Source organism: Ambystoma mexicanum, chromosome 11 (genome assembly GCF_040938575.1).
Source record: "Ambystoma mexicanum isolate Mex_15411 chromosome 11, UKY_AmexF1_1, whole genome shotgun sequence".
Classification (NCBI taxonomy): Eukaryota; Metazoa; Chordata; class Amphibia; order Caudata; family Ambystomatidae; genus Ambystoma; species Ambystoma mexicanum.
Window position 1 is genome coordinate 1,010,918,710 of NC_090934.1, and position 26,745 is coordinate 1,010,945,454.

General features: G+C 46.7%; 1 protein-coding gene across 3 annotated transcripts in view; it reads left to right on the forward strand.

Annotated features, from left to right (window-relative positions):
- The window catches only part of TLE3 (TLE family member 3, transcriptional corepressor), a 170,734-nt gene that overhangs the window by 21,680 nt on the left and 122,309 nt on the right, over positions 1-26,745 (forward strand). For all 3 annotated transcript variants that reach the window (XM_069624215.1, XM_069624216.1, XM_069624214.1), the window contains exons 2-4: positions 10,565-10,665; positions 24,789-24,852; positions 25,957-26,001. In XM_069624215.1, coding sequence (XP_069480316.1) covers positions 10,565-10,665; positions 24,789-24,852; positions 25,957-26,001 — 210 coding nt within the window. The remainder of the gene's footprint in view (positions 1-10,564; positions 10,666-24,788; positions 24,853-25,956; positions 26,002-26,745) is intronic.

Consider the following 26,745-nt stretch of genomic DNA (forward strand, 5'->3'; position numbering starts at 1 on the left):
AGAATAGCTAAGTAAGATTACCCGATAGGCGCTTGAAGTGGCTGATGACTGCAATAACGACACGGATGGAGAATCTTCCGCCTTCATATTGAGTGGATACATAAATGGGGAAATTATTGTTAGCTAATGCTACACACTACCGCAAGGCCGAGAGATAAATACGTAAACTTGACTCACCAGTGGAGGGATGTGGACGAATAGAGTGGGAATAGCGGTTGAGAGCAATTTTCGCCTCGCTCGCGGTGTTTTCTTCTTTATTAGCAATGATGTGGAGTACATGTCTGGGCTAAAGTGCCTGCTGCAGATGCGGTATCGATCACCCCTCTTGTCCGCAAAGACTTCTAGGACTCTACTTTCTAGCTCAGAGGCTGGATATCCGCAATATCGGACCCATTCTCTTATCTGATCTATTGTCTTAGGGAAAACATGCATTATAGTACCTTCAGATTTGTTATGGGTCTTCGAAGGGCAACCGCCAATGGAACAGGCAGGCATTATGGAAAGTTCTGAAAAGTAAAGATCAACAATTCTCTATGAATACCAATGTGTTAAAACAGTAAATGACACATAAAAGGTTCAATGCAAGGTCCGTTTTGGTTCTTGGAACTATACACGTTATTCACATGCGGATAAGTATTTCAATAACTTTCAAAAAATAGAAAAAGTAATTTGACTAAACTCAGAACATGTGACTAGTTCCTTGCATGTACTGTCGTGAACGAAAAGAAAACATGGATGCAATTTGATGACTACTAGCAAATAGATATAAATTAAAAAATTGGACGCAAAATGATTATGGTACATGGACTTACCTTGACGAACAAACAGTTAGATGCAGGGATCAGAGTAGTTTCTTGTCGTAGAACAGGGAGCAGTTCACAGGTTGCAAACTGACGAGTTTGCTCAAAGTGGTCACGGAAGTTCACAGAGACGAAGAGCAGATAACCAGCACCTTCACGGGTTGACTAGCAAAGCGCAAAGAAGTTCTCATTAGAAATATGAGGTGGGTTATAAAGAATTCGAACCAGGGGTGTGTTTGTGAATGAATGACGTGTATATGTCGTGGCATTATGTGGATTGCAGGGGGCCGTCCAGCGTGAGGGGGATGCTTGGCAGGAGACACGGGGTCTGGAGGTAGACATGGGAACAACAAACCCATGCTCTATAGACCACTTTGAAGTGTACATGGTCTTTGGCACCTCTTGGCCTTTATCGCTCCCTGACAGCTCCACTTGCCAGCAGCTCAAGTACCCCGGTGCGAACTGCCTTTGATAGGGCGGGGGGTGGATCGGGGCGGTGGTCGTGCAGACAAGACACAGGAAGACTCGTGAATGGAGACACACTTATGTGGATTGCAGGGGGCCGTCCAGCGTGAGGGGGATGCTTGGCAGGAGACACGGGGTCTGGAGGTAGACATGGGAACAACAAACCCATGCTCTATAGACCACTTTGAAGTGTACATGGTCTTTGGCACCTCTTGGCCTTTATCGCTCCCTGACAGCTCCACTTGCCAGCAGCTCAAGTACCCCGGTGCGAACTGCCTTTGATAGGGCGGGGGGTGGATCGGGGCGGTGGTCGTGCAGACAAGACACAGGAAGACTCGTGAATGGAGACACACTTATGTGGATTGCAGGGGGCCGTCCAGCGTGAGGGGGATGCTTGGCAGGAGACACGGGGTCTGGAGGTAGACATGGGAACAACAAACCCATGCTCTATAGACCACTTTGAAGTGTACATGGTCTTTGGCACCTCTTGGCCTTTATCGCTCCCTGACAGCTCCACTTGCCAGCAGCTCAAGTACCCCGGTGCGAACTGCCTTTGATAAGGCGGGGGGTGGATCGGGGCGGTGGTCGTGCAGACAAGACCCGTTTGCCGCAGGGCCTCACCAAGGAGAGGCCATCTAACTGAATGTAAGAGGATGGCTGCAGGATCTACTACATGGAAGGCAGGGGGGTGAGTTTATAAATACCTCACCCTCCCAGGAGAATATACACTAGATTCATTTAAAAAATCAAAACAACCATTGTTAAAATATATGTTGGGCTTTATTTTAGATTTTAATTAAACATAAATAATAAACATTACACATTGTAAAGTTGAGGTTGCAGCACATCGAGGGAAAATCCGCGGTATTGTCCACTGTCACTGGGGAAATGTTGTCTAATGGCAAGTACCGCACAGGCAGGTATTACTCTCCGAACGCGGTGTCCGAGCCTCCCGTGAAGCCACCAAGTGAAGCAACGATAGGCCACCAGCCTGTACCACCTGTGAAAAAAAAAGATGCAAACTGTATTAAACTGACCAAACTTTCTTATCAATGTCGATTCAGGTAACACATGTCATTTTCCTTAGAAAAAAATTATATCTAGAAAATGCACTATATGGAACCAATTTACATGCGTTCCAATGATATGTAAATGTAATTTTATATGTGGGAGACGACCATGAAATAGTGGTGGCATCACTGACATCACAAACAGAGTATACTTACTCGTTACTCGGATTACGCGGACGAACAGTGCCACGAAGTTCGTGCATAAGCACCATCATCATCCTCAACACTGTCCGTGAGAGGCAGGCTTCCCTGAACTCTGGCAGCTCGGTGATGCATTGCGGACTTTGCTCGCCTTCCTGCTGACTTTGCTCGCTTTCCGAAATGTAGGCCAAGCACCCGGAATTTTCACGGCAGCAGCAGTTCTCCTCCTCAGTTGGCATTAGCTCGCACCGATTGCACGTGCACCAGGTGGAGACGCCGTCCATGCGACATGGTCCAGGCTCTTCATCCGTTGACTGGTCCTCCCAACTGCCGTCCGAATCCCCATCGTTTTCGCGTGCTTGCCTTTCCAGTAGTTCTTCCTCGGTGTACTCGGGCTCGTACATATACGGCATTATTGTGGCCATTGTGCGGTAAAGATAGTAAAATAATTTATAGCGGTGGTACTGGTATCTGTTCACACGGGCTACAAGCGGCGAAGGTAGCTGACCAGAGCACTGAAACGAGTCACAGAATACTCAAAGTAACACAGAGAGAGGAATGGAATCGAAAATCTGCTGCTGTATGTTGTGAAACGGTCTGTTTATACTTATTGGGGAAAGAGGCGTCCTGCCATTTCCATGGCAACACGTCAATAGCTGAGGCGCAGCGATTGTTGACACGAGACGTGCTTGAAATGGGCAGTACGCGTCTGCTGATGTCAGGCTCAGGGGCGGGGGATTTGATTTAGTGCCGCAAAGGCAGGTGAGCCAGGTCGATGCGGCGGAATGATAGGATTATCACAAAATGGAGGCTGATTTCGAGTGCGATAAGGGGCGAAAAGTCGGGTAAGGTCCATAGGAAAGTTTCCTACGATCTACCGATTTATGCTTACAAACACATGGCCGACCCGTAGGGACAATAAAAAAAAAGTCCCGGAACTCTCCTTTAAGCTTACAATTAAAATGTTTACTTTAAAGAAAAACTTTTTGGATAATCATATTATACGTTTTGTCTATTAAAATTACACACTAATAAGCTGTGTTTTTTTTTAATTCATTTATTTATTATTATTTTTTGGTTGTTTGCTTTGCCACCAAAACTCCAGAAGCTATATTGGTATTACCACTGTGCGCTAATAGTTTTGTAGACTTCGAGAGAATCTTAATGCCTTGGCTAGTGACCCCCCACTCTGTCTTTCTGCCATTTTGGGACTGCAGATTATTCAGCACCGACCTGCTCCCCTCCCCAGGCTGACTGCTACTGAGTGCCAGGGAGTGAGCAGTAGCGCCTTCTTGGCAAAGTAATTATTGAATTTCAAATCCAGTGCCTGCAATTTGTGTGACCCACTTTAAAAGCTTTGTAGATGTGCGGGTTTATGGAGAATAGCTCTTCCCCCCCCCCCCCCCCCACTTCCATATTCGGCATTTCTTCTGTGGGAGAGGGTGGTTCCTAATGTTATACTTGGACATCGTTGAGATCCAAATCGACGTATGGGTTGTCAAGATTTGGCCCACCTCTGCTACTGCCGTGTTTTTAGTTTGGGCTATTCTAAGCCAAATCTATTGCGTTAGAGTACAGATGGGGAGAAGGGGCATGTGAGACGGGACCTTGCTTATATGTGCTGTTTTACCCACCCATTGAATGGCCATGCTGATCCCTGTGGCCAGTCCCACCCGGTTTTTGCACCTCCTCGTGGGAACTTCAAGCCTTACCATCTAACTTTTCACTGGAAGGGCCTGCCAGTGTTTTTTTGCAGAACATCCTTTTGAGAGTTAAGGAGTTAATTGGAGCAGTAAACATGCTACTGGTGTAAACCAGGCCTGCTCCAGCCTCTCTATTCATAAGCACTCTGCTTGTCCTTCACTGAAATTCTGTTAAAAACGGGAATTGGAAAAGCCAACTGTTTTGGCTTGTTTATACGTATTGGGCATTTGCCCAGCACTGCTATTCGATGCCCAGGTACTTGCACCATTTTTCACCTGCTACAACTAATGGCAAGTTGATATCAGTACAGCAGTGCCTGGCAAGTAAAGCTGGGCGAGCCCCACCTAGGGCTCTGGCCGAACTCCCCTCCCCCTCTTGGGCCAGCACCTGCCTAAAGCAGCGGCTGCACACGAGTCCTCCTGGGTGCTCGCCACTACTTCATTACATTTTTTTTTTTAACCTGCTCGCATCTGTTTTCCGGCCGCCTGACCCGAACTTAACCTGCCCGGGAGAGCATGTCCTTCTGCATCGCTCTCCTGGCTTTCTGCATCCAACAGCACACGTTGCACGTTCATCTTTTCTGCCGCGGCATCTCTCGGCGCAGTTATTCTACCATGGCTGCGCTGTGATACTGCGGACCACGTGCTGTGCTTTTTTTCTTGACTTAAAGCAACTTGATTGTTTTGCATATCAAGTTAGTAGACCTCATGGATATAAACACTTCTTAAAGTGAGCAACACAAAGCGCCCATCTTAACTAGCAGAGATTTGCAAGGTACCTGGTGCTTTGCGAGCTCTTTGAGTTGGAAATGTGCCATCATGCATAGGAAAGGCTCCGACTGCCACTGATGAAAGACCAGTAAATAAATTAACAAACAAAAACAAAGTGTTTGCAGCCTGTGCACCTTAAAGACCTGCAGTGTGTGTGGTGTGTGGGGAGGGGGCGGGGTGGTGCTATGTGCCTGTCTCCCAGCCAGTTGTCACTTGGGGAAACTGGTAGTGCTTAAATGTCCGGTCTGACCCTGTTCTATATTTGGCTCTAGAGAAATATTCACCCAAACACGTTTCTTGAGCCTTTTGAGCTAAAGGTACGCTCAGTAAAAATTAAAATAACTAGTGGTACAGCGTACCACGATTTATACTACTCTTCCATCGTTGAACGTGGTGAATTGCTCCCCGCCCCACTTTTGCAGGAGCTAAGTCTTCACATGAAAATGCAGTGTGGGGCACAAAATACATGTCCTGCAAACGTTAAGGTCACCATTACTTTATTCATGAACTCCATACCGAAGAATCACAGGGAGTGTCTGGTAATGTAGCTCAGTGGGTTGAGCGCTTGCTACTGCGATCTGTGTGCAACTTGCAGATTCTCATCCTGGCAACCTAAGCCTTTCATTCTTAAATGGGTACCAAGTTGAGGACACATTTATCGACCTGCAAATATGCTGTATGTACAGTGCTTTGAAGAAAAGGTGTTGCGCTGTCATTTCCATTGCACGGCTCCCCACCTCTACTGGCAAGTGCGTTTCCACGCCTACACAAAACCCCACACTGTTGGCAATGCCAATGCTTGTTTTCAGGTGAGGTTGTGTTCCAGATCCCACCGGTAACATGGTGACACTAGACTTGGGCGTTTCCTAAAACACTTACAAACACGCGCGTTATAAATAACACATCGCAGCACGCATTTGCTCTAATGGCACCAGCTGTGCGCTTCCGTTGCGAGTCACGTGATGTTGGCAGTGGCGCCGTGATGGTAGAACACTCGCCCCGTTTTTTTTTTTTTAAGTGAGCGTGGGTTTCCTTTCTGTAGCTGGGGGGAGGGTGAGGGGCTCTGGGAAAGTACAACCTACCCCGCCCCCTTGTTTATATGCAGAAACTTGAAAATCGGACAAGTGGGTGCCTTATTTAGTCATTGCTTATACAAGTGTATAATGGCAGGTTCACCTTTAGTGAATGACGGAATTAAACCAGGATATTATTTTCAATCGGACCAACTGGATCGTTGCACTAAAATAATTGGAAGCCCACGCATCCATAACTTTTTCATGCTGGGACTAGCCAGCTCCTGCCTCGCAAGAGCAGGTTGCACGGCATTGATTCTGACAAAAGGCTGCAGTGAGGCATCTGGTAGTGACTGCCAATCCCCCTCCCCACCCCCACAACACTGCAAATTCCTACGGACTGGGTAGTAAAACAAAGGTTTCACACACCGGATTTGAAGTCTGTTGTTCGGGGTCAGTCCCACCCAATAGCAAATCTGAGTTGGGATTTTAAGAAACACATACACTGTGCTCTGGTTGACTTAATCAGCTGATCAGAGGCCAGTTGACAAGTGGTGGTCTTGACTCTGGAGTGGTCAAGCGTGCATCAAAGTCAGAGGAGCAGAAGCAAGCTGTAGCTGTCTTTCCAAGATTTCAAAAGGCACGCTTTTAAAAGTTCTAGCTCTGGGCCTGCAAGTGCATATTTTATTTTTTTTAATTCTCCAGACCCTAGCCAGTGCCTCCCATGCAGTTGCCGCCTCCCCCCCCCCCTCCTGCTTGAAGGGCAATTAAAGGGCAGAGACCTCTGCCTCCAGTGACCAGGCCAGCAACTACATCCACGCTCCGAGCCGGTGCTGGGAAGGTGGGTGGTTAGGTCTGACATCGAAGTTTCCTGAGGTAGTGGCAACATTTAGAAGATGGGGCTGTGCTTCTGCTTGAAGGCTGGGCATTTGGGGGAGTGGTGCATGTGCTGCTCCTTAGGTAGTGATTGGAGGTATTGAACACCCCAGAAACCCTTGAGGTTGTGGTAGTTCAGTTTGCCGGAGTGGAACTGAGATTGGTGGTCAAGATGATAATTGTCATTTGTTTAGCGCCTTTTACCGTTACTTGTGGTGGGAACGCCCTCTGGGACCGGAGGTTGGGAAATTCTCATAGAGGTTTAAAATGTGTGTGTGCAGATGACCAAGATTAGGGATTGGCTGGACTTGCTAGGCTCCGTTAAGCAAACCAAGAGATCGGCCATGTGGGTGGGTGCTGAGGTGAGGGGGAGGAGGGGGTCACAATTGTGTGCGAGTGACTCGTTATGTATCCAGCTAAACCAGAATTTTGTCATAGGTTGTCGCTGTATTCCAGTGGCAGAGGTGTTGAGGCAAGTCTGGAGTGAGTAACGTGTCCAGCTAGACCGAATTTGTCATAGGTCGTAGCTGCCTTCGCATGTGCGTGCGTGGATAGCCTTGCCTGTGGCAGATGTCCACCAAAGTGGTGTGTTTATACGTTCCTGGAGCTTATTCTTGATGTTGCTGTGTCATCCGATGTTCTGTGGGGGAACAAAAGCGGACTACCTTCGTATACTCTTCTAAATGCTACAGAGGCTACCCTCAAGTCTTCAGTAGAGGGGCTGTCCTAGTCCCTTTTGTAGGTGTGGCAAGTAGGCATCATGGGATGAAGGGTATAGGATTTGGATGGCGTCAGACAGGCAGCCTTGAAAATCTTAATGAAGTTTCTTCCCTGTTCTATGAATGCCACTAGCAGCCATTTACTAGCTGTGGTATCAGGTTACCATGACTGATTTAGGATCTATAGGTGCAATGAAGGTTACCAGCATTGCTCTTGAGTGTGAAGGTGGGCTAACCTTACATGCTCTCTTGCCAATCTCTTATGGTGCCTAGCATGTGCAAGTCTTTGGATCTTCAAGTGCAATGTATGTTGCAACATACCCGGTTTGCTCCAGCTGCAACACGTGTTGACCTACATGTGCATACTTGTAAGTGCAATGGCCTTTCCCTACCCCCAAAAGTGATCAAAGTGCAACGTTTCCCAGCGCAAGATCCAGCGAAGTGTAGTACAATTCCCATACCCTCATGATTCATGTAGGTGCGACACCTTTCCTATCTTTCACAGAGCCTTCTAAGTGTAGTACATTCTTACCCCAGCAATCCATACAAGTGTAACACATTTTCTGCCCTAGAATACAGCTGTCTTAAGATGTAACCTACCCCCAACAGTCCATCTAGGTTCAACACATTTCCTATCCTTCCCAAACCATTTAAGAGCACTACACTTCCTACCCCCAGCCATCGATCAGTGTGTGATGCATGTTCTACCCCCAGTAATCGTGTAACACATTTCCTATCCTTCGCAGCCCATCTAAGTGAAATACATTTCCTACCCCCAGCAATCCAACTGACCCGTACCCATAGCAGTTCAGTCTCAGCGACATTAGCAACAGCCTGGCGTGTCTGTGTTCAGTAGAGGATTGATCTGTGTGGATAATGGTTGCCAATTTGGGAAGTGGGCCGCCGCCTAGGGTTGCCTGCTGCGACAATGGCCAGCACCGCTTGGGGTGTCTGGTCCTGTCCAAGAGGAATATTTTGTGCTGCTGCTGTTTGGTTGGGGGGCATAGGGGTGGCTGATCCGTGTTATGCTACACCTAGCAGAGCAAACTTGTTTGGATAGGGACATGGCTCTGGCTGGATGAGTGGTGGAGATGTGGGAAGGGACTTCCTTTCACTACACGCTTCAGGACACCAATGGAAATAGTCATTGTTTTAGGTCTTTTCTGAAGGAGAGGTAGCGTTTGCAGGTGATCTGAAGTTTAAGGGAGTTCCAGATGGAGGTGGATCCTCCCAGTCTCGAGTTGTGGTGTGGGATTGAGGGAGGGTGCAGGGAGGGGTGGATTACAAGGAGTGCCAAGTCTGATCAGAGTGATATGATGGTAGCAAGTAATCTTGTCCTGGAGGAACTTTGGTCCAGTGTGGTGGGGGGTGTGGTGAGTGATGCACATGGCTTAAAACGTGGCCTGTCGGCTGATAGGGAGCCAGTGTAGTGTTTTATTGTTTGGAGGGAGGGAGGGAGGGAGGAGGAATAATAATCATCGTCATTGTTGGAGTTTCCTGAGCTGATGTGCTAGGACGCCTATGTAGAGGGAATTTGCATAGTTTTAAGTGTGAGAACATGATGGCAAGTATTGCAGAGAGCCTATGAGGGTAGAACACGTATGGGAAGATTCACCTTACAATGTATAAGTAGAAGTTGCATGTTCTGAACACAGAGTTTGTGTTGGGAGAGGGGTAGCTGAGTCCATTGTGCATCCTAGATTTTTAAGGAGGTGGAAACTGCCAGAGGGGTTCGTAGGGCTTGTGGCAAGGGTATTAGTTGGGGGAGGAGGGGGCAGTGTTGCTGGACAGTAGTATCTCTGTTTTGCCAGTGTTGAGGAGAAGGTGGTTGACGGCCATCCAGTGATCGATGCATAGTTATTCATGGAATCTTGGAAAGGACATTAGGGATACCATGGTACTCTAGGTGAAGGTCTACACACGGTTTACCTCTTCCCTTTTTGTGTTTACTACATTCACCATGCACACAGTCCACTGTGGCTTCTGTCACTTATGACAGCTGGTTGGGCAATCTCTGATGTGTCTGTCTGGGGTCTGTTGCGTTATGGTAACGCCTAATACAAAGTAAGGCCTCCCTGATGAAGGGTGCGCTGGAGCACAACTCCAGCACATCCTGCAACCATTAATTAACTTTGAAAGTACTCAAAACTGTCCAGTTCTGGATTATACACCGTCTTTCAGGAGCATGATGATCGAACCGTCCTCCTGATCTCCTGTACGCCGTAATCGTCTTGCATTAATGCCACATGCGGTCAAGCTATCACAAACTCTTTTCTTCCCTCTGGTCGTTGGTTCATCTAAAAGCTGCTCCCTATTCCTCCTATTCTATTTTCCACTCCTCTGCCCGATGGCGGGGCAAAAATACCATAGCATTGTAAGAACAGTCGGGTATAGACTGGTGCAGTTTAAAAGCTGGGCAACATACTGGGCTATTAATCTTAATTTGTGTTTTTGTGGGAGGAGGTTGTGAAAGGGGTGAGTAAGGGCAAGGGGAGAACTTGGCCATGGTGTACGGGGAGAGCAGTGACTGTACAGTGCTGGGGTGGAGCTGTTGCAGTCTTTAGCATGTGTGGTTAAATGGGGCAGTGCGTGTGGTATGGGATCTGTGAATGGGAATTGTATGACTGTTGGTGTCAGCATTGAGTGGGTTTGTAGAAGGCATTGCTGTGACGGGCACAAAGGAATTTTTAGGGGTCGTTATTTGTGTTCTTGAAAAACCAAGGAGCACGGTTGGCAATGGGGTAATGCACTAGGAAAATGGTATGCCAGGTTCCTGCTGCTGTTGGAGCATTTAAAGTAGTGCTGTCAATGGAGCAGAATTGCAGAATTGAATGTTGGCTCATCCTTTGGGCAGCCCACTGGTTGTTTCCCCCCACCTCCGCCGCCCATACCCTGATAAAAAGTGCTGCATTTTTAAAGCCTGTTGACCCCTGATGAAGAGTTTCCTGTACTACGCGCACCCATTGGCAGCCTGTGTTTTACTCCTATTTTTCACTTTGTTTGCAGGCTCCACACCAGCCGGGTCAGCCGGGCTTCAAGTTCACTGTAGCTGAATCGTGTGACAGAATCAAGGACGAGTTCCAGTTCCTCCAGGCTCAGTACCACAGGTAACCCCGATTTATCCATGCTAGGCGTTCTGAACCCCTCGCTACCCCCATTGGTTCCAGAAATAACCCTGCCTTCAAGTGAAACTTCTAACTCCCAGATCACCTGGTATGTCGTGTTGCTTCCATTATGGCAGTTATACTACCCCCTCAATACCACATTTTCAGCATTCATTCCCCTCCCCCAGATCCCCATCTCTCCCACCACTCATCTCCTTCCTCCCACATGCTAGAACTTTCTGTGGTAAACTTTATTCCCGCTAACCATTGTTAACGACACTGCCCCATCCATCAGGGCTAGGCTATACAAGACACCCTGAAGACTGACCCGATACTTTACGAGGCCACCAATACTGGCAGAAGGGCGCTCTACGAGACCACGTACATTGCTTTTTGAAACTTAAAGTGGACATAAAGAAATGTCACTAAAGGGGGGGCACTGAACCCACTCACAATTATTTGAATCTCGAATGCAAAATACATATGTATATAGTGTGTTGTAAGTACACATGTAAGCCCTCTTCGAGGTGTTGTGAAACCAGAATGTTGTGGTACAGCGTTAAAACATTTTTTTTTCTTAAACTGTCATGGTGGTTTTCTTGCACGAACTACAACCCCACGTATTTATTGAATACTCTGGAATCCTTTGTTTTTTTTCAATTAACCATTTATTGGCTGCCAGTACTATTTCCAAGGGTCAATATTTCTGTTTCCCAGCAACTAGCCAGTCATTAAGTTACTTGCCCCTTCAATTCACCACATATGCACAGCACACGATTTCTTACTGGCCAAGAGGAAATTACCATAGCCAATGGCAAGTGGCGAATACAGCCTTGCTATGGCGCAGGCAGGCTTAACAACGAGGAAGTTTGGGTGCCCGGAGCAATGCTGGTTGTTAATATTTTATAGCTTTCCACACATCCCATTGTTTTGGGTAATTTCCATCTTGTGCAAATCATTGTATGCACGCTCAGGAAGGGACTTGGGCTTTGCAGTTCCTGGTCAGTCATGCAAAGGAACCTTCAATGCATCAGTATTTCTTCCATTATTTGCTATCAAATATGCTTTATAAACTTGTATGTGGTGCTGTGGGTCTTAGACATTCCCTGTTTTGCCGTGAAATATGGGGTGTTACGGGACGGAGGTGACTGTGACTGCCAGTGGTTGCTGATGAATTGTTTAATTAGATGGGTGTAAATATTTCAAACCAAGAGGGGTCCTGGTGGGATTCTTCGCACCACACAACCCCTCCAAGAAAATGTCAATGTTCAAAATAATGGGTTGAAATGTACGAGTCATACAATGCACCATTCTATGTGAAATAGGTTTTTATTTATTTATTTTTTTAAACGCACAGTTTTGCAATGTGGGTATCTCACGAAAAAAAGTCCAATCGATGCAAGCCACTTTCATGTTGCCTCTTCCCACAATATATGCAAATATGTAAAAACATTTTTCACACTGACTGTGCCCATCCATTTGCATGCTGGCTGCACCGATATATGCCAGTATTCCCATATAAGAACATTCTCTGGTTTGCTTTGCATATAATGAAAATGTCTGCTGGCTTGTCAATGTATGGCAGTATTCCCATACAAGAACATTCTCTGGTTTGCTTTGCATATAATGAAAATGTCTGCTGGCTTGTCAATGTATGCCAGTATTCCCATATAAGAACATATTTCTGTTGGCTTTGCTAGTAAAATGGCTTGCCACAATAAGAAAACATGTTTAGATTAGCCGCAAAAAAATAGGCTGGTCTAGAAACAGAATTACACTTATGCAGGGCTCAAGTCGAGGGTACACGTAGGGGGTGAAGGGGGGGAACGCAGTCCACCCACTTTTTTCAGAGGGTGGACTCCCAGCTAAAACAAGAAGCGTTGAATGTCCTCTTTGAATATATGCTGAATGCAGGGATCGAACCACAGTCGTCTGGCTTGTAGGCCAGATACTTCACCACTGCACTATATAACCTGATGAAAAATGGCAAACAAGGTGGAATGTCCCATTTCGGTACTGCAAATTCTAGGGAAAACCTTTGTAGTGTTTCTTGGAGTTTAAAACCTGCACACCTATTAATATTTTCAAAAACACTAGAAGAAAATATTCTCTTGGTTTTTTGTGAGGTAGATGGCATTCATCCTGTGCAATTTGGGTGGTTATGCAAAGCCAGTTTAATTAAATGTGCATATTTCACCTTGATATGCTAATTTCTGGTGACGTTGCATCCCATTGAATTTGTTGGAGTCCCCCCACTTTAATTTTTAGGACTTGACTCCTGCGCTTATGTTTGCTTTGACATTAAGCTCTGAATAGAATTAAAAAAATGTATATATATATAAACTCAATCCACAGGAGGCATTTTCTATCCGGCTGCCGAACCCCTCCCAAATCAGTAGCGCCTGGCCCAAACAGTAACCTGCCATTACATTGCTGTAAAAAAATAGTGACAATAAATGAAGGGGTAAAAATGCTATACAAAAATAAGAGTTAAAAAACGGTGGCAGAATGAAAATGTAACGAAATGTAGGCAATTGTACATTAATGCAGGATTGAGGTGAAGTGGGGGGGGCTCCAATGGTAAAGGGGAGGATGAAAAAGAGGAATGACTGGTAAGTGGTCTGGGGGTTATGGGGTGTGCCCCCCCCTCCCCCCCTCCCAAACCCCCATAACCAGGCAAACCTGGGTATAAAGTAATCTGGTCAGAGAGAAAAGTTACTGAAAAGACATTTAAAAGCCACAAAACCACAATTCTAAATTATTAAAAGGGCCACTAGATGGCAGTCACAGACTATAGAAGCAGTCTGCATGTACATGATGTTAAAGGTATGTTGATATTTGGGACGGCTTCCTGGTCCCTGCACATGTGCCGCAGAGTCTGAGGGCTCCCCAGTGACTGCCCTGGGCTGTCTGTGTGCGCGGGGAGGTGCAGCAGCACCCACTACATACATCAGACCTGCAGATCTCCACCCCCCCAGCCTGCATCCCAAATGGCCCATAAAGGCTGGGGAAGCAAACTGCCCCCAGGCCTTGCATGGCTCGTTGGGCATGCATGCTGGGGAACCCAAAATGCCAAAGCGGAAACCATGTTTCCCTTTGAAAGGCAAAGTCGTCGACCCAGGAACACACCCTAGCTGCAGCTGAAGGAGTGCTCATTGTTTCCACTTGGCTGGAGTAGTTCATCCAAAATGGGTGGAGGGTCAGTGCACTATCGCTCATTATGGACTAGCCACCACCACCCCCCCCCCCATGACTGCATTGTTAGTAGCCCAGGTTACAGCTGTATATTCTAATGTCATTCACGTCAATGGGCAAGGATCGTTATTCCCCTAAATGGGACCTGCTTGAGGATTTTTTTTTTTTTTTTAGTGTCTCTTATACCTAAATGCTGAAGGAGGTGGATCTCTTTTATCCTGCTGTGTCCTACAACTTCACCCTCTAGTGCGAGAGGCCACCTGTACTAACCTTTCTTTGTCATAACTTGGGTTTGCCACGTGCAGGCTTGCCCCTGAAGTGGGAAGTCCCAGAGGTAAAGAAAGGAAACTGATTATCTTCCAGCCTGCTTTCCTGTTTCCTCTCAGAGGCCCTCTGTGCCCTCTGTGTTTCCTCCTCTAGGTATTTGACCCTGGGGGGGGGGGGGCATCCAAAACGGTTAGTTAATTCTGCAATGGTTAATTTTAGTCCTACCGAGTTGGCTATTTAATGATTTTCATACCAGGAAAGGTGTTTGTTCCGAGACTGTGTGGTCAATGGTGCCCAGCAAATGAACTGGCATGGTGACCCAGGAACATTAGCATGTGGACCCTGATGCCTTAAGCACTGGTGTCCCTCTTCGGTGCTAACGTTCTGTGCCACTTGCTTGTTAATACTGTTTGGTCCGCCTCCTCCCCGTAATTCTGCGTGCTTTTGTTTGCCTCGTTCTGTGACTGACCGAAAGGTGGCGGGCTGTATTAGTTCCATGCACAAACACGTCGTGTTCTAAGCACGTTTTTAATTTTTTTGTCTGCTTTTTTTTTTGCTAAGCTTAGTATTTCCTGAACATATTTCGTTCATGTTTATAACTCAGATTCTTGGAATATCCCTGGAAAGACCTACGTGGAAAATGTTTCTGCAGGCAACATTGTGTGCAAAGGTCTACATGAAACTATCAACCATCTGAGAACAGGGCTTCAGGAATGTTTGTGTGGGTAAAATGAATGCAAGCAACATAGCTATGGCGCTGAAATTCACCAGGAGGAGACTTTCAGCCGGAAACTGTGTGTTTTTCTTGCCAGATCATCCCACTGATCCATCCTCATCGGACGACCTGGCACCCTCCCAACAAGCGTACATTCAGCAAGGAACCCACAATCGACATAGAATGAACAGTAAGGAACCCACACTCAACATCGAGTCTGTCGACCGATATTTTTCACACAACCCAAAACCAGAATACAGGTATGCAGCCGGTGTATCGGCTACTTTTTACTCCCTTTAAAATATAAAAAAATAAAAAACATACTCCTAACAAATAGCAGAAGTAAAAATACTCTCAACAAAAAAACCGGACACGTAGGACCATGTGCCGTTGCTTTTGCTCTGGCTATGTAGTCCCACAGGAATGAACTACTGTTCTAGCAGCCTGATTACAAGAAAGAAACGGGTATCTTTCAACGTGTGTGGAAAAAAAACTAGGTGCAAAGAAATGTTTACAAAAACATTCTGTTTTCCAGTTAAAACATATATTTTTGCTCGCTTCTAAAATATTCACATTTGGAATTGAATTTATAGGGAGTAAAATACTCGCTTTCAAATCTTCCCCTTGGCTGGCGCAGTAGAGGAAACGATATTCTGTTGTGAGTCCCACCTCCAAAATTGGTAACCATATAGGTTGTCTCATTGGGTGTTTTGAGCTATGCGATAAACATTGCTGCCACTGGCTCCGTTAGACCTACGTAGCGTAACAAAAGCTGAGTGGCAAACAAGACCACGCGCTATCCCACATTATACCAGACATGCCTTTTTCATGTAGCTGAATGTTCTGCAGTTACTTGTCCCGCTCCCCTGAAACGTAATTGCATTCATGTCAATCGGGACAGGAATTCCCTAACCTACTTTGGTAGCTTTGGCTGTCCCAGGACCACTTGCCTCCTCACAAAGTTTTAGAACCCAAGCCTGGATTTTCTGTTGTCACTGATCTGCACTACTCTGGGGAATTCAACCACCCACAAGTTGGGTGTGTGCTCCACTGTGTGTGTGTTTGTGTTTTTTTATTTTATTTTATTAACTTTTTTATGAAATTGAATGATTGTAGATACACCTTCAGAAAATGTGTGGTGCTAATATGCACACATTTTCCTGTGTTCACCGCATGACCTATGCATAGACCTGTGTACTCTGGGTGGATACAGCCTACAGGCGTAGCCTGCCCCTGTCGCATTTAGTTGGGATATGGCAGAGGAGTACACAATGAATTTCCAGAAGGGGGAGGGCCAAACCTCCACCCCCCCCCCCACCCCTGCCATGGCCAGCCTAATTAACTAACATGGATCTGCCCTGTCCTTTTTGTTGCCCCCTCTAGCTGATGGCCGCAATTCGCATACTTATCAGAAAGTAGTTCAAACTGGCCCACAAGGGGCCTGGCTGCAGAGGTTAACAAAGGAGACCGGAAACCCCAACAACCTTTCATATGCAAATGTGTCGACCTGATGCCAGCTCCCACTTTCAGTACCGATTGACGGTGAAATGTTATGTCTGGGACTGTGTTTTTACAGTTGTCGTCCCTGCAGGGGAACCCCATTCCGAAGTATGCAGTTTGACGGAGCCTGAAAGTCTTGTCTCTCCTCGGCTTCAAGGGAGACCTGACGCTTTATCAGGAACCACTGAGGGCTCCATTAACCAGAGGGACCCTTTGATCCACAACAGGCAGGAAGATGGGTGGGACTTAGTATTACACGTTGCCACCCCTTACCTTTCCTGTTGCTAAGCGCTCTGGTTAGGACTTCACGCATACAAGAGATTGTTGTTGGGGCCCAGGCTTAGCCTACACCAATAACTGGGGCCCATTTGGCTTTAAAAGAGGGTTGAGCCCCTCTTTTGGCAGAAGACTTTGCAAGGAGTAGAAATGACTCCTCCTCGTTGGACCCTGGCTGACGGTGCAGTCTCCATATATGTGGTGACCCAGCAATGTACTCCCACCGTTCCTGGACAGATAATACAAAAAACAAATACTAGACCCTTAAATGGATCGTGAGGCCAGTAATAACATTGAGCACAACGTGCTCGTGGTTAGCCGAAGAAAGCACGGGAGGCCGCTGTGAGTCGAGCAGCAACGAAGATTGGAGTGGAGACTTACAATGGGAGCGACTACAGCAAGGTCTCTCCTAAAAATATGAGCAAGACGTTGGATGCTTCTAAGGGTGTGTGACTCCAGGAAAGGGGTGTGAGTCTGAACATCCTGGGAGCTATTGGGATTATAGTAATGAAAGAAGAGTATTCTTGAAATTGGATGTATACGAATTGGAATTATTCCAGAAGTGCAGCCAGGTAAAGGTTTCGAGCATTTTTGAATGGTGAAGTGAAAGAATCTGTAGTGTACTGAGTGCAATACACAGCTGCTAAGAAAATCTCGAAGGGGATACTCTGTTGCGAAGTCCTGATGAAGGCCTGTTTTTTAACAAAGAAGGCTCCAAGCACCTGGCGAGGAAGAACCTGCACACTCTAGGGCCGAAACACAGTAGTGTCAACAATCTATGCTTTGGAGACCTTGTATTGGGTGACATTGGTTGACATGACATGTGTGCAGGTTAAAGCATGAGCAGTATACCAGTAATGTCCGGATGCAAACAGTGCCACAACTGTATACTGAGTTTACATGTCAAAATGTTCAAACAGTTGTTTCTGAGAAATGTGTTTAATGACCTGTGGTAGACAACACATGTATACAATGTGAATGAACTAGATAGACCCAGTCATGTTCACACTGGGAGTGAGAAATTGGCCTCACATACTAACCCCCACACAGTATATTGTAATGTTTGTTTGTAGTATTTTAGTTGTTGATTTCCATTTTTGATAGACCAGCACTTGTACTGTTTTTATTTTTTTTTAATTTTTTTTTTTTTAATCCAAGGTGGTTTATATTAAATGCTTTAAGTACTGGTCTGTGTGATTAGTTGCAGCAATTAGAGGGAGGGTCATTTGGTACTCCCATTTAGAGTATATAGTTGGTGTTAAGGTATATATTTTTGACGGTACAGTCTGCCTTCCATCTTCCGCCAATGAAGGAAGGCCAGGACCTCCCAAGAGGGAAGCAAGATCCCTCCCCTCAACATCTCCCAGAGAACAGAGGGAGATACCGAATCCAGAGGACCCTCCAGCAGCTCCAGAACCGGTGCCCAGCCAGCACACAGCATGCCCTGTTAGGCTCTGCAGCAAGCTTCCTAGGTGGGGAAGTGCATGAAGGCCTCGAAACCTGAAACCAAGGACAAGGGAGCTGCCTGCAACACACTCTTCAGCTTTGGGCCGTCTGCCTTAAAGGACCTCACGAGCCCAGGGAAGAAGCTAGGAGAAGTGCACTGATGAGCATCTACTGACCTCTGTCTTAAAGGACCTTTTCGAGCCAGTAGAGTCCCTCGAGCTGCAACCGACTGCAACTCTGACTGTTCTTCACTGCAGTCGCTTAAAGATGTGGGAGAGGACTCTACCAGTGCTTCATAACCGCCGACCAGCACTGAAAATGATTCCTGACCCGAGCTGCCATGTAGGCCAGCCTGCAGCTGTCTGTCCAGTTTCGTTCGCCGAACTGTTTGCCGCCTGATACCCGCAGCTGTCTCCCGTCTTGAACCGTCACTGAAGCTACAAGCGCCCCGAGACCGACTCGACCCTGTTGAGCACCAAGAACACCTACAGCACAAGGCAGACTGATTCTGTCCCCCTGGGCCTTCTCTGAAGGCCCCTGGAGACCTATTAAGACCCATTGCTCACTTTGTACTAAAGCCAAGTCACCTTGAACTGTTGTGGTTATTAACTATGCCGACTACCCTCCTGTCAGTATCCAGAGCGCATCCCTTTTCCTTCTTTGATCTGTCCTCTGCATTCCTTTACAGGGTGGTTGTATTTTGTAGTGTGCTAGAACTGTTTGTTGCAATATAAATAGTCAATATTTTTGATACAACCTTGACTGGACAGTCCCTTTATCATTGGGTAATAATTGTATTTTCGCGGTGTAGCAACTAACCAACGATCAGCCTAGCCTTTCTGTCCACTGCCAAAATTGGGCAAGGAGGTTTATAATTTGCTTGTTATTCCAATCTGTTTGGATCCCTTCTGGTGTACTAGGGGTGTGGGGCTGATTGATTGGTTTCAAACAAATATTCACCCCATGACCACTGGTGCCTGGGAGCTGATTCGTCAGACCTTTGTAGCAACTCTTTGTAACTGGCAGTGACCAATCACTGAGCTGTATCAACCAGGCATACCCTTGACTGACTGCGTCCAAAATGCAATGTTCCCCGCAAAGTCTGCCATGGGATGCTGCGTTCCATTCTCATAGGCCCCGATAAGGCCCAGTGCAGGATAAACTTCCCACCGTGTAATCCTTGCAGACACTGCCCTATGTAGTCCCAGCTCCTGCCTGCAGAGGCTGTCTTCCAGGTTTATTTTTCAGTTGCACCCGGATTCTTTACTTGGGGCTCCTGCCTGCAGTATAATGTAGCAGCCAGCAAGGCACACCCTCGTTCTGCACCGTTGATGTATATACAGAGGAAACTCTTTTGAGGCCGCTGAGAGTGGCTGCTGGAACTAAGCAGAAGATTTGCAGGGACACCTAGAAATGTTCCTGTTGTCATATCTCCCATTAAATTGAGTAGACTTACTTTGCTGTTGTACCCTACGATCTGCTTTGGATGGTTACTATGGCCACGATCTCGCTTCCCTTTTTTAAAAATGTTTTTACACTGCAAAGCTGTGTGTGCCCCTGTTTTTGGAAGTAGTCCAGCCCTTATTCCACCTTTTTGTTCTTTAACAATTTCCCTGCCCTTATACATGCACGGCCATGCCGGTGAAAAGGTCGCAGTTTGAGCCGTGCATGCTTTGTCACCTGGCAGTGATTCCCCCGTTGGGGGGTGTGCACTACCTAAACGGTGATCAAATCCTGCCTTCAAGGAGACTTTCACTCGCCTGTGTTAGCGCGGAATTGGATCTGCCATCAAAGTAGCTCAGCTGGAGTGTGTTGTTAAACTTCTGGGGGCTCATCGAACCCACATATTGTTTAAAACCAAGGACAGCCTGGCCCCCCTTTCAATCCAGAGAGCATCCTTTGCTTTTTTTACCAAGAGCTGTGTGTTGTGGGATCAGTAAAGGGGCTGAATTTTAGATGTACCTCTTGTTTTTGGTCCAGTTGAACTATTCGCCATGATGTTACTATCGCCCGTATGGTGGCCGGAGTGAAAGAGACACTTTGAATTCTCCTGAATGCTTGCTGTGATACTACACTTGTATCTGGCAATGCTGCAAGAATTCCAGATTGTGGGCTAGGATGCCACCTTAGTATGATTATTAGAACGTTGTCTTGCCCACTTGGCCTGCCAAGGGTGGAGCAAAGAAGCCTGGAAGTGCCTGCTGAGGACCTCCTTCAGGTACCAGTGTAAGTTTCTGTACGGTCCTTTTCTGGAACTGCTAGATTTCAGCATTTTACCAGACTGCGTTTGTATTGTTCACTACAAAGTGTCCAGGCACCAGAAAGTGTCTTGAAGACCTCCCTGCATGTAGAGTCCCTGGATTCCCCCTGCAATGGTGCTGCCAATGTCTGAAGTCTTTCGTATTTCCATGGAGCGGAGTAACCCACCAGTAAACATGGCTGTTTCACTACAACCTGCAGACAAACCGTCCACTATCCAGATTATACAATCTAACTGTGCAGGCCATTTGAGATCCCCTTCCCTGGTCCTGCTACAAGAACCTAAACCCAGAGCTTTCCCGTAAGCCAGTTTACCACGACAGAAATTGTCAAAATAGTTTGTAAACTGAAGCCCTTATGTGTGCACACATTTCTCCATCCAGTATCCAGCATTCCAGACCACATTGGTTTTGTCTCCTTCATTGGCTGCCCTGGTCGGCTGTTCCTTTGATGGAACGTTGTTTCCTGTGCATACCGGAAAAAACTCTGCTATTGCCACTTATGGAGAAAAAAAAACCCTGCCTCTGACCCATACCTTATTGCAGACTACCTCCCCATTGCAAACACTCTAGACTTGTAAGATCCTAGAGAAAATGGCAATGCTGCTATTGTTCCAATACGGCAAGACTCTTAATGTGTTAGATCTCACCAGTCAGGGTTTCCTTCCACCGGACGGGTCAACTCTGCACTCTTCTTGATCGGACACCCTTAAATCCTTGGACACCAGTTCCTCAGCTCTACCTCCTTGACTTGTCAATTGCTTTTGACACTGTTAATCGTACTATTTTCCCAACAGACTGATCGCTTCTTTTGCATTGGTGACTGCGTTTGTACTCTTTTTCTGTGAAACGCCTCTCTTCTCCTGGACCGTGACTTGCAAGTAAGGTTGTCCTTTCTTTTCCAAGAGCTGTTTCTGCAACTGAGAGTCGTGCAGGGTTTTGTCCACGCTCTGCCAGGCCTTTCAACACCTAGTTCAACCCAGAAGTCCTTGCTTCTTTATTCTTTCCGACTATCTGCCCAGGACGTTCAAGTTGGCCTCCGACTGGGAGGAACTTACCTGGTTGCCCAACACATCTCTGCATGCCTCCTGCATGTCGAAGAGGGGACGATGGTCTTAGTAAGCACCTCTTGGACCGAGATAATCTACAGCGGCTCCTCAGTGCCCCCACTCCTGTTCTCTTGGCCTTTAGCGAGGGGTCCTCTGCCTGCCCCCTTTCTTTTCCCTTTAGCGAGGGGTCCTCTGACTGCCCCCTTTCTTTTCCCTTTAGCTAGGAGTCCTCTGCCTGCCCCCTTTCTTTTCCCTCTTGCAAACAAATCATTGGTCTGTTTGTTGGGCTACTCCTGTTCTCCCTACAAGTCCCAAAAAATGCCATTTTGCCCTCCTCTCCTCCATATGTGACACAAAGTAGAAGTGATGTGAGCAGTGGCACTTTCTAGGCTGGATTACTAGAAGGCATTGAGGGAGGCACAGGTAAAGCCGATTAGTCTTTAAATTGATACTGTTCCAAGGTGATCCTGGGGCTGATTGGTGGGGACCTCTGCTGACCCAGCTCTGAAATACACCCATTGTTTCCCAGTATTTAAACCACTGTGTATAATGTATTGTTTGTTCTGGGGCTCTGATCCAGGCTTCCCTAAGGAAATAAATAAAATACTGCCCTTCTAAAACCGTCCCTTTATGGTTCCTTTAGAAAGGAGAAGTTGGAAGACGGAACTCTGGTTCTTGCAGGATCTGTTCTCTGGGGTGACCTGTAGATCTTCCTCTGAGGGGAAGAAAAGGTTGGCTATTCGGGATAGGACTTGGGTCTCGCCACTTCAGTCTTGAGCACTGCTATCTTTTTTTTTTTTGACTAGCAGATTCTGTGTCTTGGCTCATGCTGGACATGAAGCCAAGTCGACTTTGGCGTTTTGACGTTGTGACGTTGTGGCCACTGCCCTCGCCTTGCTTCAGTCTTGGACGTTTGTGCTGCACTGATTCACGTCTGTCTTAACCAGGTGCCCTATGTTGGGACTCTCCTTATCCCCCTCCTCGTGAGCACTTGTCTGGAATATTATAAGGCTGTGAATGGTGGAACTTATTATTTTTTTTTAATTCTTTTTTTCTCTTCGCCAACCCCCCACTCCCTCCAACCCACCCGGCGCCTACACTATTTCCTCTTGGGGGCGTTATACAAGTGACTGCATTCAGTGACAGCTTGTCCGATAGCACAGTGAGTAGAGCGCTCGCTTTGACATGTTCGAATCCCGTCGGGGCCAAACTCGGCCTTTCATCCTTCCGAGGCGATGAATGAACACCACGCAGCGGGTAATAATAAGCAGCCCTCAGATACCTGAGGGTTCGTAGCGCTATATAAATACTAAATTATTATTCTTCTAATTTGGTGTTTTACAAATCCACAGTGGATGAGCAGCTTGCTTGACTATTGGTTCTACGTTCGGAGCGGTGGGGCCTGAGCAGCTGCCCTGTTACTGAAGGCACCTTATAGACCCAGTGTGTTTTCAAATGAGCTGCTCTATAGCACCAGGCTCTGGGGTAATCCTGGAGACCCTGGCTTCTGCAGCTCCTCCAGCTGGCATTCTGCCAGGTGGCCTTATTGATGTAAATGGAGATGTACACTTTCCCCACTTTCTTCCTCGCCTCCCTACCTATAGATTCTTCAGATTGTGGTCCTCCTGGGCAGACCAAGTTTTGTTAGTGGCTGCTGGCACGGGAGTGCTCCTGTCTGTATGCCCCGGCTGAGGGGGCCTGCTTCATACTTGGCATTTCTCCGAGACCTTTGAATCGTCCTCTTGGCCACCATGGCCCATGTTATTTCCTGTGGCGACATCCACCATAGTATCACATTGAAGCCATCTTTGGCCCAACTGTGTTGTATCCCTTATTATTAAGGATCGTGTGTATCGACTAATTTACATCAGCGGTTAGCAGTATATTGAGCCAGGGGAGTTACTCTTGTTCAACTTCGATGCATTATTGGTTTGTATAGTTCTGTTAGCCGTAGGTCTTTTATATAGTCCTTTCTTATGGCACCCTTCTGCTTGCTGCATACAGGGGGCTCGGCCCTTGCACCTGTGCCAGTAGTGATGCTCACAGTAGTATGCGCTGATGGCCGCTGCACGGTCAGATTTCTTTTTCTTGTCTTTGTCTTTTGACCCTTTGTAAGGCCTTCGGGCACATGTCCCTTTAATACCCTGGGCGCCTCGGCGTAACAAGGACTGTTAGTAATTGTGCAGACTGCACAAGGTGGGCGCTCATCCATGTAGGAATGTCATGGACCCTGCTTTACAGGAAGCACTTGAAACTGGACGAGTGTTTGGTGGCGACACAACACCGCTCCACAGCGCAGGTATTGAGGGATGAAGGGCTGATGGGATTCGAAGATCTGTCCTTGAGGTTGCATCCTGGGCTTGAGGTTGCATCCTGGGCTTGAGGTTGCATCCTGGGCTTTTGCTGCAGGCCTAACCATGGGGCAACATTTCAAGATGCAAACTACAAGCCGGGCATACGCCGCTCTCCACCTCAATTCTACACGTACACACCGCACAATATTTCTTACACTCCACAGTCAATCACTAGTGCCAATATTGTGCTACTGGTCAATAACTAAGTAGACCTCCACAACTGTCAATAGGCTATTCTACATTATGTATACACAAAGAAATGGCCTTCCGTTTATAATGTTTGGGAAATTAGTAGACTTGTTGAGCCCAGTGACCTTCTAAGCAGCGCAGTTGGCAGTCGGGATTAGTCTGGTTGTGTCACTGCGAGGACTGGTAGGGTTGGGGTAGGGAGTGGCCCCATCTGTAGGGGGAATGGGCAGAATAGACCTGGTGTGGGGGGGGGGGGCTTAGGGTCGAGGGCTGGCAGTTCACATCTACGGGAAATTAGGGGGCTACCCTTTTGCTGTCCATTTGATTCTATGCTCTGACAGCACCGCATATAAACTTTGATAGAAAACAATGTCACACACAAGCGAGACACACATGTATCCTCTTTTCTTGCATTTTCCTGATCTGTCAACATGTCTAGCGTTGCAAATACCCCTGAAGGAGATAACGAACCCTGTTTTTATTTTTATTGTTTTGTATTTGTAATGCGGAAATCTAATGAGGCCGGTGAATGCAGAGCAGTGAGTGGACAAGAGTCGTTTTGTGCGTTCTGGACCTGCCACCTTGTCATCTAGTTGGCTGTCACTACTCTCTTCTGAGCACTTGCACGATCTGAAATGCTGCCAGGCTGAATATGATAGTTAATTCTCACATTCTGAATGTATCGAGGACTTGTAAGAATGTCACTGTGTTCTCCCTTGTTCCCTCCCTGCCTTGAAGCGCTTTGAAACACATTGTGTACAGGCGCTATAAAATTCATACTGTGGTGGCTGATGTGCCAACTGTAAATGGGAGGGTTTAAGTTGGGGGTTTTTTACACACACACTTTGAAAACAGTCTTTACTTTTTTCCTTTTCAGTCTGAAAGTTGAATACGATAAACTCGCCAACGAGAAGACTGAAATGCAGCGTCATTACGTGATGGTAGGTGGCTTTTAAATGTTTAATTGGACTGTTACTGGGGGGGTGCCCCTCTCTTGCCGTGCACTTCCTTTTGCCAGCCAGCTGCACAACAAGGTGTGGCATACAGAGTTTCAGAGTAGGCCAGAGCCTTTAGTTTTGGCTATTAGGTGGTATGCGAAAGTGGGCTAAAATGATTGCATTGGAGTACAATTGGGAGGGAGATGACATGTGAGGAAAGACACGGCTTCTGGATGTTGGTTTTCTTAATGTGTTTTTTTTCCCACTCATTAAATGCAGATGGCCATTCCCACCCACTGCCTGCCCCTCTGGCCCAACCCCTTCCTTCTAGGACCACTTCTATCCCTCTATCAAGAAGTAATACCAAACTTTGGTCTGCTAGCGTTATTTCTCAGCATTCTGCTGAGTTATTGAGCGGCTTGATTGTAGTTCTAAATGGTGAGCGGTGCAATGGATAGACGTCTGGAAGAAGTGTGCCTTCAGATACTTGATTGATATCGTATGCCCAGGTAATCGCACCATTTTCTAGCTGTTGCCATTTTATGGCCCGGTAGTACCATTTGAACTGTCCCTGTCAAATCCCTACAGCATGCCTACACAAAAGCCCACACCTTTGGCTTTTCCAATGTATGTTTATTGTGAGAGTGCTGTCTAAAAGGGGCTGCACTTTTTTTTATCTCCATATTTTTACAAATACGTTACTTGCTGCTTTGTGCTATTGATGTTTTTTGCAAGGTCTATAAAGCTGAGTAAATCTGCGTGGGTCATTAGTTGCCAGATTCAGACCTCCCATCCTTGCTGCAACCCAAGCGCTTTGATAGGCTGAGCTTTCACACAGGCAGCGGCCGCTGGATTTACTTTGTCTTCTGTGTGGTTTGCTGTGCATTATCCTGTAGTTTTGCTTCACCTTGCTACAGCCTGTGTGGTTCTCCTTCTACACATCCCTGATGGTTCGTGAGCGACCGCACCCCTGACCCCACCTTACCTGAGGTCGTTGCTCTGTCCAAGTGTCTTGAACGGGCCCCTTCTCTGTGTCTCTGATCGCTCTGTATTTGTGGTTTTCCCTTTTTTTTGCACCCCCATGACATATATTTTTTCTCCTTTCAGTATTATGAGATGTCCTATGGGTTGAACATTGAAATGCACAAGCAGGTGAGCGTTTCCATCTTTCGGGTTTTTTGTGCGGTCTTGTAGAATGCAGGGTGTAATCTTTGTTTTCAATGGGGAGGTTCTCATGGATGGAAGGTGGGTACCTTTTTGTTATTGCAAAATGTATTTTTTTTTTATTTGTACAGTTTTTATTTTTTATGATGAGCTTAATAACCAGAGGTTTCTAAGCGCGGACCCGGGGATCGAACCTGTGTTGCTCTGTGTCGTCTTGCTGCCAAGGCGAGCACGTTGCCGCTGAGCTATCCTATCCTCCGGAGCTCATGAACAGCCCTTTCTGCCATCTGGGTTAGCTACAATTTAGTGGCTGGTCCAGAAATAGCACTAGCTTGTCTCTCAAAATTGAAAAGTAGGTCTTGACCTGGGGGCGCGCCTCTAAGTCCCCTCTGTCTTTGGCAAACCTCCCACAGTAGCCCTTCGAGTCAGAACCATTTCTCGACCCACGGCAGGGGTCATGGATTTGTACAGACAAAGAAGAGTTTGTCAAGCGTCTGCATCTGGGAAATGTCGTAGGAGAACGGCTATTGCATTTTTTTCAAACGGTCCTTTTTTTTTTTTTTTTTTTTTTTGTTATAGATATTTCCTTGAACTGAAAAACCGTCACCAATCTGCACTTGTCAGATGAACACAGTGGCACTGCCTTTGTACACTGCTTACTTGCAATTCAACTGCAAATCACTACAGGAAATGTTGACTGTTTAGAGTAGACCAGGTACTTTGGGGGGGGGG